General features: G+C 43.9%; 1 protein-coding gene across 1 annotated transcript; it reads left to right on the top strand.

Moving 5' to 3' along the window:
* The first annotated feature begins 492 nt into the window (after nt 1–492).
* IDS (iduronate 2-sulfatase) lies at nt 493–8,938 on the top strand. Its single transcript, XM_051630528.1, has 9 exons — nt 493–608; nt 1,343–1,479; nt 2,112–2,289; nt 2,906–2,994; nt 4,243–4,443; nt 5,046–5,216; nt 5,863–5,989; nt 7,492–7,665; nt 8,333–8,938. The coding sequence occupies exons 1-9, from the start codon at nt 503–505 to the stop codon at nt 8,878–8,880; spliced, it is 1,731 nt and encodes a 576-aa protein (XP_051486488.1). The 5' UTR covers nt 493–502; the 3' UTR covers nt 8,881–8,938.
* Nucleotides 8,939–9,437: the final 499 nt, after the last annotated feature.

The raw sequence follows: 9,437 nt of genomic DNA, 5'->3' as shown, positions 1-9,437 counted from the left end.
GAGCTACTGCGGGAGGTGCCCAGAGACTCCGGCAAGCAATGAACGCGGCTCAGCACCCAGACACCGCGGTCCTGCCCCCGGTGCCTCCCCCCGCCCCGGTGCCTCCTCCCCCCCCCCCCGGTGCCTCCTCCCGCCCCTCCCCGGTGCCTCCTCCCGCCCCCGGTGCCTCCTCCCGCCCCTCCCCGGTGCCTCCTCCCGCCCCCGGTGCCTCCTCCCCCCCCCGGTGCCTCCTCCCGCCCCCGGTGCCTCCTCCCCCCCCCGGTGCCTCCTCTCGCCCCCCCCGGTGCCTCCTCCCCCCCCCGGTGCCTCCTCCCGCCCCGCCCCCTCAGCGGGCTCCTGCGGGGCCGTGGCGCCACCGTGTGGCTGCGCGGGGGAACGGCGGCCGCCGACCCGCGGCTGCTTCCCGGTGGGCCCGGGAAGGGTTAAAGGCGGGCGGGGAGCCCGCACCGGCAGCCTGGGCGGGTTCAAGCCGGCTGGCCCGGCCCCGCCGCCTCCTTCGGAAATGGCGGCGGTCGCCGCTCGGTGTGCGGCCGCTTGGCTCTGCCTCTGCTTGCTGGGGCTTCCCCGTCGGGTCTTCGACTTCGTCTCGGGGGCGGCGGGGCCCGGAGGTGCGGCGGCCGGGGCTCATTCTCGGGGCAGGGCAGGGGCGGGGCCGGGGCCGGGGCCGCTTCGTCCCGTCCCGCAGCGGCCCGGGGTGGCGGGGAAGCGGCCGGGCGGGTCCGGGCGGGTCCGTGCGCTGGCCCCGGGCGCCCGGTGGTGCCCTGGCGGGGGGTCCCGGGCTGTAGCGGAGGGTCCGTCAGCCCCTTGAGAGGCTGTTGGCCTCCAGTTCCTTCAGCAGTCTGTAGGCTGTTTGAACCGTAACGTAGCTTTCCACCGGAGAGCGTGTTTTATAAGTACAGACGAAAGGCACTTTTATACAGTGTTTTCTTGTTTGGTGCGGGGTGATGCAGCGGGACGCTGCCTGCGCTTCACCTGCGGTTTAACCTCTCTCAAGGCTTGTAGGCAGTAGAGTCCAGCAGCGGGGGGAACCGTAAAATACCCCCTGATGTCACATCACCTTTCTGTAACCAAGTGAAGAAAACACCACGGGAAGAAGCAGCCAAATGGGAAGGGAAGTGAAAACTGCTCTAGTTCTGTCTGGGCCAAATCAGAATTTCTAGGTGTTGAAGGAATTAATCCCGTTGTTTGCATTTTCTTAAAAAGACATTAAGTGTTCATGCTGGTTTTTCTTTTTTCTTCATAAGTGTACTTCAGGGTTAAAAACTGATAAAGAAATGTTTCTAAAATAGCCTCTACTTACTTGAGCTTAAGTGAATACATCCCTAATTATGTTGATTCTCAGATGGCACGAACATCCTGTTTATAGTGGTGGATGATCTGCGTCCTGTTTTGGGCTGTTATGGAGATAAACTTGTGAGAACTCCAAACATTGATCAACTTGCTTCTCAAAGTATTGTGTTCAGCAATGCTTATGCACAGGTGAGAGAAATAACTTAATAAAAATGTTTTCTCTGTGCAAAATAACAACTGGTTTTGTTGCAGTGGGTGTTAGGTAGACCACTGGAAAAAAGCAAGGGTTTATGAACCCTAAGTATTTCCAGTAGAAAATATATGGTTGGGTTGAACTGTCCTGTATGGACCTGTCTTTACTAAGGTGTGAAAAATGAAAACAGGACATGTAAGTGATGATATTTGTGTAGCTCTTGGGGGAATGTAATGTCATGCAAACATTTTCACTTCTATCAGCAAAATGCTGTTAGAAATTTTGTTTTAGTAAATGAGAATTTTTTTTTTCTTCTGTGTACAAAAGATGATTTTCTTACTACTTTTGAGGAAGTCTATTCTGTAGACTTTCATGAAGGGGCAGCTTGGGTGGCAAGCATCACTCTTAAATACAGGACTCAAAATCTCACTGCTTGCCTTTGCTTGAATAGTTTGCATAGGATGCCTACATTCCCAAGTTTCTTTGTGTTGAGAAATTAGAAGTTTGAGTCTAATTCTGACTAGGGGTTAGGACTTTAAAGTGCTAACTCTTGGCTCTTGCCAATCAGAAACAGAAACCTAAGCCAGTTCTCTGAGTTGCTTCTCTCTTTGGCTGGCTCTCTCCTCAGCAAGCTGTGTGTGCTCCCAGTAGAGTGTCATTTCTTACTGGACGAAGACCTGATACTACCAGACTCTATGATTTCTACTCCTACTGGAGGGTACATGCAGGAAACTATTCCACGATGCCCCAATATTTCAAGGAGAATGGCTACATGACCCTATCTGTGGGGAAGGTTTTTCATCCTGGTATGATTTGAGTTCTCCTCTGCTTAACATACATTTAACATGTATATCTTCACAGACTTTACATATAAGTATCAACTGTGTGATTCTTGCCTATACTGACAACCTAACTCATAATAACGAGCCAGATTATACAATGATTGTAGGTTGTCTTTAAATTTGAATTTTAAGTGGTAAGGCATTAGAGATTAATTTAGTTAGATGACTCTTATGGAATGAATATATCCCCTCTTCTGGTAGCTCTTTGCCCTGGAACTAAGCTTGTGTGGATATAGGAACTTTCAGTTGATAGAAAAGCTAGTTAAGGATGTACAGAAGGCTGTTATTAATCCTGCTTTATTGGTGGGGTTTTTGTTGCTGTTTCCCTGAAGTAAGGCACTTGAAGAGGCCTGAGCCTCCCTCACTAGTAAGGAGTGCGTTTAAGGGAAAACTGTCTGTCTTAAACTTTTGAACTTGTATTTCTTGTTTTCCTTTTTTTTTAGTTGTCAAAGATAATTTGAAATGTTTCTTCATTTAGCATATTAAAAGCCTAACAACTGCAAACAAGTTAAACTTGTTTTTGAGCTCTTCCTGCTTCCGTGGACTACTAGAGCATTTCTAATGTCTTTACCCTTTCCAGGAGTGTCATCCAATCACAGTGATGACTATCCATACAGTTGGTCCATTCCACCATTTCATCCTTCAACTGAAAAGTATGAAAATGATAAGGTAAGGATGATTTGTGGGACCCTAACAAAGCAGGTTTTTCAGGATATAACGAAGTTCTTTGTGTCAAGTACAGGCTATATATTGTGTGGGTTTTTTGAGTCTGCAACCTTGTGCAGGGAAACAAATAACCAGTTTGAGGTTCTGTTTCTTAGTCTTCTGAAGAAAGGCCTGTCTCTTCAGTTGTGTGTCATGTTAATTCACTTGCCCATCCTGCAGATATCTAAATATTTCTAATTTAGTATTTGGAAACATAAGTTACTGAGATATGAAGTGCTTGCAAGAAAGAGTGATGTTAATTTGTGTCCAGGTCATGAATTCCTATATCTGAAAAGTGCAGTTGTCAGCTTCCACGCTAATCTTCCTCTGCTTGGTAAGTGATGAAACCTTGTCAATAGGTTTGGTGAACTTAATTCAGTAACAAGCTCAGGGCTGAGCTGGTGGAGGTCGTCATTAAATAACCTTTAAATAATCTGAACTTTATAGTCTGAATTACTTTTCTAGAATATTTGATACTTATAAGTGTGTCCTGAAATAATGTTTTATGTTTATACAAACACTGCTTTAGCATCATGTGCTGGAATCTCCACACTGCAAAGCTAGGAGCTCCAGCCATGAGGCTGCAGCCAGCCTTGGTGATGCTTTGCTCCTGCATTTATTGTTGAAAAGATTTGCTTTTAACAGCAACAGTGTTTGCATCCATGACATACTTTTTTATGTTCATTTAGCAACTCTCCCAAACACCCTGCTGGGGCCACCTTTTCCTCGCAACCATTTAGTCTAGTTTGTCTTCACTGATTACACATCAGCCACTGCTGGTGTCTGCTCAGAAATTAAGTCAGTACCTTCCAGGCAGCTTTCTATGAGCTCTTGTGATCAGGAGTAAAAATGCACATACATGGTGTAACCAAATTCTGCCTCCTTGCCAGTGAGTCAGAATTTCTGTTAATCATAGAATCTGTGTGTTTTCCTGTATGACTATGTTTAATCTTCGGCCCAGCTTTAGAGAGGATTCTGCTTTTCCATAGACATGGAAGTTGTGTTCTTCAGCTCCTGAAGCTGTCAGCTCGGTCATCAATGTACTCAACAACTTTTGTATTTGTAAAAATTGTGAAATTCCTTTTCATGTCCAATCTGCAGTCTTTTGTTAGTAGAAGGACTGAGAAACAAATGGGTTTGGAAGTTATGGAACAGAGGATTTCTTCTTTACTTTTACAGAAGTTACGTTACTCTACTAATTTTTTTTTAAAGACTTGTAGGGGAAAAGATGGAAAACTTTATGCAAACTTGGTGTGCCCAGTGGATGTGACAGAAATGCCCAGTGGTACTCTGCCTGATATTCAGAGTACTGAAGAGGCCATACACTTGCTGAATGTTATGAAAACCAACAAGCAAAAATTCTTCCTGGCTGTTGGGTACCACAAACCACATATCCCACTGAGGTACCCACAGGTAAGGACACTGGAGCCTGCAGGGAAAGGAACTAAGATAAGTGTTGCTTTTGCTTTGCAAAGCTGTTTCCACAAATGCTTTATTGCTATTGTTTCTGGAAAGCAAGCAGAAAACCACCATTATCTGGTGTAACATTAGCTGTCACATGTGTTGCATTTCAGAATGTTTAATGAGAGAATGAGTTGTGACTGCTCAGCCAAAAGCCAGGGTTCTGTCACTACAATAGTGACTGCTATTGTGTGGAGATAGTGTTCAGCTTGATGGAGTATGGCATAATGAGGCCTTACACAATCTAATACTCCATTCCTTGTTTGAGTTGGTGGCAACACTCCTGCTCATTTCGGAGGAGGTGATGTTGGATCTTTATTTCAGTGTTGCTTCGAGGTACAGGAGGCTGGTTGTAGGTACTTAGTATTTTTCAGGAATTGGTTGGGGCTGACTAATGTAGTATTGCTACCTTTTACACTCTGGGGGGGGGGGGTGAAACCTTGAAAACTGTAAGATTATTAAAGGGTTGTGTAAGGGGAAGCTTCCTGCTTTACAACACAAAGTTTACAATAGACCATAGAGGTAACAGTAATCTCTGTGTTTGTATTGTAAAGGAATTTCTCAAGTTGTACCCCTTGGAAAACATCACATTAGCCCCAGATCCCTGGGTTCCTGAGAAACTGCCTTCTGTGGCATACAACCCCTGGATGGATATCAGACAGAGGGATGATGTGGAAGCACTAAATGTTAGTTTCCCTTATGGACCACTTCCAGATGACTTCCAGGTAAGCTGCCAGTACATTGCATTGAAGTCAAACTGCCTTGTTCAAATGCAGTGGAGCAGTTGGCTGCTCTTAGATGTTCCCAGGTATTGAGCAACTGGCAGTTTGCCAGTGCTGAGTTCCCTGCCTTGCATAGTCACCTCTAGCTGTGTAGGCACACCACTGTATCTGCAGTCAGCCTAGTGAGGGTGGGGAGAGAAGAGAGCAGCCATCAACTAGTCATAGTAGCATGTGCTGCTGGTTTGTCTATAAGGGAACGTACATAGCAGATACCAATGCTGTGTTTTCCTTACCCAAATCTCTTTGTTTCAAGACACCACTCAGTGTATTGTCTTTTGCAAGATTTTCCTCGATTTTCCAGTGCTTTGCCAAAATAAGGTGCTCTGGCTAGACCCTGAGAGAAACAGAACTGATTGGTTTGCAACATCTTGCTTGAAAGAACTTCTGAGAGATAGTTTTCTAACTTACCCTCCCTTTTTACCTTTTCTGGGACATCAGTCAGGCTACAGACACTTAAAAAATAAAGCCTTACAAGTCAAATCCTTTAGTTCCTTAACTTACAGCCACCCATTGGTTCTCCTGTGTATGTGTTTGGGGAAAGCTCACTTTTTTTTTTCCCCCCCCCTTGGCCCATTTTCTCAACTTGCAGCGTCAGATTCGTCAGAGCTATTATGCAGCAGTTTCTTACCTGGATACACAAGTTGGCCTGCTCCTGAATGCTTTGGATGATGTGGGGCTCTCAGATAGCACAATTGTAGTTTTTACTGCTGATCATGGTAAGCATTTAAATCTTTCTTCAGCTTTCTGTTAACTTAATTGTGGAACTCAGTTCTGGCATACTAATCAAGTGCGTGTTTATGTAATGTACAGCATAGCTACCATACCTTGCATATCTGGCTAGTCTGTCTTTAACTGAATGGACTGACACAGGCTTAGGCTTCTGTGGCTTCACAGTTCTGTCCCCATGCAGGCACCTCTCTTTAATCAGGTTGAAGATCTGCTAGTGAGTGATGAGGTTGTCTGCAAAGACACTGGACTGAGCTTGCTGTATTCCCACCTCCTATCCAAGGAGTGACTTCTGCTTGGAACAGTGCTGTGAAAGGATAGCAACCACTTCTCCCCCTTTATGATCTGTAGAGAGCCATCTGATACAGTGGGTGACAGACTTTCTCATTAACTGTTAAAGTGTGTTCTCTTGCACTTGTCTTTGCTGCTTGCAGAGCATCTAAACTGATAACAATATGACTTCCCCCTCATAAGTGAGGTCTTCCACATTCTGGATCCTGGTTGTGAAAAACTTCATTTGAGCTGTGGGACAAATAACTCAGGCATTTAATGTTTATTTCAGTGCTCTAATATTCATTAAAAATATTCCCTGGTGATCCCTTTAATTGGGGGATGGCTTACCTGACTTAAAACAGTTAGGATATGGCTTAACTAAATAAATTTAAAGTAGCATATTTAGTTCATTTGGGTTGACTTCTGATAGTGTGTGTGTATAAGCAAGCCCTTATGAGTTATAGAGCAATGGTATTAATACTGCTGGTACTAAAGTGACTCTAGATGGTCCCTCTGACTTGCTACTTTAACTTTGTTGTAAACTGAATTCTTCTATTCCTTGTTGTAGTCAACTGTAAACCGTTGGAGTTTCCAGTACCATGGCTAGCAAAGCAACAAAAAAAAAAAGCATGTGTTAACATAGCTGTCGTAGAGCTCCTTTGTCTGTCTACCAAAGTGAAGTTGGCAATAACTCTGCCTGGAAGGAAGTAATGCTGGCATCTCTTCCAAGAGGAAGAAGAGAGCTAAAAAGTTTTAGTGCTTCCTCAGGGGTAACATCCTGGCATAGATAGCAGCTTTAGCTCCAAGGGATGTTCAGTTACAGTGTTAACACAAACATTGGAGAGCTGGCAGCTGCCCACAATTTAAACAGGTGCTTTGTGGAATTGATCTGGAGACTTCTGCAGGCACTGTGACACACCCCAGTTCTGCTGTTTTAATGCTGATTTCCTAATTCTAATGTAGAGTAGGGGAAATAAAGAAAGGTGTGATATTTCCTTAATATAAGAGTATAAATTTGCAAGATTTAGGGGGATGGTTGAAATAGCCTTTACATTAGAGAAAAACATTGTTATATTTAAACACAGATTGTTATTTGTCTTTTAATAACCTTGATAAGAGACTAGTGGCCTCAATAGCAAGAGTCAATTAACAGTGAAAAATAAATGACCACAAAATTACAACCTGGTATCTGCTCTGAATTGTATTCTTTTTCATTTAGGATGGTCCCTGGGAGAACATGGTGAATGGGCAAAATACAGCAATTTTGATGTTGCTACCCGTGTGCCACTGATGTTTTATGTACCAGGAATGACAACATCCTCTGTTAGTCGAGGAGAGAGGGTCTTCCCCTACCTTGACCCTTTTAGTAGTACTTCAGTCTTGGTACCTCAAGGTAAATTTCCAGCATTTATTTTTTTGTTTGCAGGGGGTATATGTAAAGAAGTGATGATGTAGTGATACTTCACCTACAGGCAGCTTGAGTCAGTGTCATTGACTGTGATTTGTGTACTGATTAGGAAAAAAATAGCGAAGGGAATCCTTGGACACAAGATTTTGCCTGGGTTAGATCTGCTTTAGTGCAAACAGCCAGGTGTCTGTGTTAAGTCAGAAGGTGATTTATTTTTGTGTGGTTTGCTTGACCTACCTTTTGTAGTGGCAGCTGATGTCTTTTCAACAGTGATTAGTAAACATTCTTCGTGTAGCATTTGTACTTAAAATAGTGGCAATGGAAACTGTTTTCATGGAGGCAGTTGTGTTAAACTATTGAGACAGAAGTTTTCTTTGTCTTTCTGAAGAGTTGTTTTTCAAAGTAATGAATATTATTGTTGTGAAGGCTGCACATTTGAGAAGTGCAGAAATTTTCTCGTTAAAAGAACATCATAAATGCATAAACTGGCATCTTCAGAGCTAACTGCCACACCTTAATTGACATGATTTTGTTACCCCACAAGTCACTTTCCATAAAACACCTATTTAGGTGTCAGACTAAGTTTCTGAAGTGTTCTACTTGTCTGTCAAAACATCATGTTCCATAACTTGTATTCTGATGTCTCTTCTAGGGCGAAGCAAAAAAGTGGTTGAGCTTGTGTCTCTGTTTTCAACACTTGCTGAACTTGCTGGCCTACAAGTTCCTCCTGTGTGCCCAGAGCCTTCGTTTCATGTTGCACTGTGCACGGAGGGGGCAAGCATTGTCCGGTATTTTAATGCCTCTGAAGAGAAGGTGGAGAAAGAGGATGGGTGTGATGGTACTTACAGGTGTTTTAATGAAGAACCACTTGCTTTCAGCCAATATCCCCGGCCTGCAGACACTCCTCAGTGGAACTCTGACAAGCCGAGGCTGAAAGACATCAGAATCATGGGCTATTCCATGCGTACAGTGGACTACAGGTTTACTCTCTGGGTTCGTTTTCATCCTAACAACTTCAGTGCTGACTTTGAGGATGTCCATGCAGGAGAGTTGTACATGGTGGAGACTGATCCAAACCAGGATTATAACATCTATAACAATACCTCACATGGTTCTTTTTACAAAAAAATGCTTGGCTTCCTAGGGTTCAGAAACTTCATGCATGTTCTTCCAGCTGAAGTAAAACTGCCTTCTGTATAAAAGCTTTCTGTTGTACAGAAAATGCTTGGATTAAATTAAAATCCTGTTTGCATCAAAACACTAGTTATTGCCTTTGTCTTGTTACAGCCCTTATCCCACTGAAGTAGTCAGAGTGAACTTCTGCAGTTGTGCTTTCAAACACAAGCATGCAGTGCTTCTGAAAAGGCCATAGAGGGTATGCAGGCCCATACTGTGAAACATCTCTGGTCTTCTGATCTGTAGTGACCAAAGAGCTGAAATTCATTATTTCTGCTGAAACTGGTAGTGTGAAAGGTGGAAAAAGAGGAACTTCTGTGTTTGAAAGGCTGTGCAGAGAATGTTTGTCAGTGAATGGGTCCAGTCCACTTTAGCTGGAGCGGCCAAGGAGACATTTGATAGAGGTGAGGGACTGAGGTGTCTGCTGTTGTCAGTCTTAACCTCTGACTAGAGCTAAAAGAGAGGCTTCATGTTACATTCAAAATGTAATTATTTTAATTAAAACCTTTCATTTGTAGATTCATGTTTATCATAATGGCAGGGATCTCAATTCTTTGTTAACATCTATGAAACAAGTGCTT

This window comes from Apus apus, chromosome 12 (assembly GCF_020740795.1).
Source record: "Apus apus isolate bApuApu2 chromosome 12, bApuApu2.pri.cur, whole genome shotgun sequence".
In the NCBI taxonomy this organism is placed as follows: Eukaryota; Metazoa; Chordata; class Aves; order Apodiformes; family Apodidae; genus Apus; species Apus apus.
The sequence above is the reverse complement of the archived record's forward strand: the minus strand, read 5'-3'. Positions and strand labels throughout refer to the sequence as shown.

What these genes read in the sequence shown, in the direction of transcription:
- IDS (XM_051630528.1), top strand. Translation starts at nt 503, where the DNA reads ATGGCGGCGGTCGCCGCTCGGTGTGCGGCCGCTTGGCTCTGCCTCTGC. An exon ending in TCAGCAATGCTTATGCACAG is followed by an intron (nt 1,480 to 2,111) that starts GTGAGAGAAATA and finishes CTCTCTCCTCAG; the next exon opens with CAAGCTGTGTGTGCTCCCAG. An exon ending in AGTTTTTACTGCTGATCATG is followed by an intron (nt 5,990 to 7,491) that starts GTAAGCATTTAA and finishes TTTTTCATTTAG; the next exon opens with GATGGTCCCTGGGAGAACAT.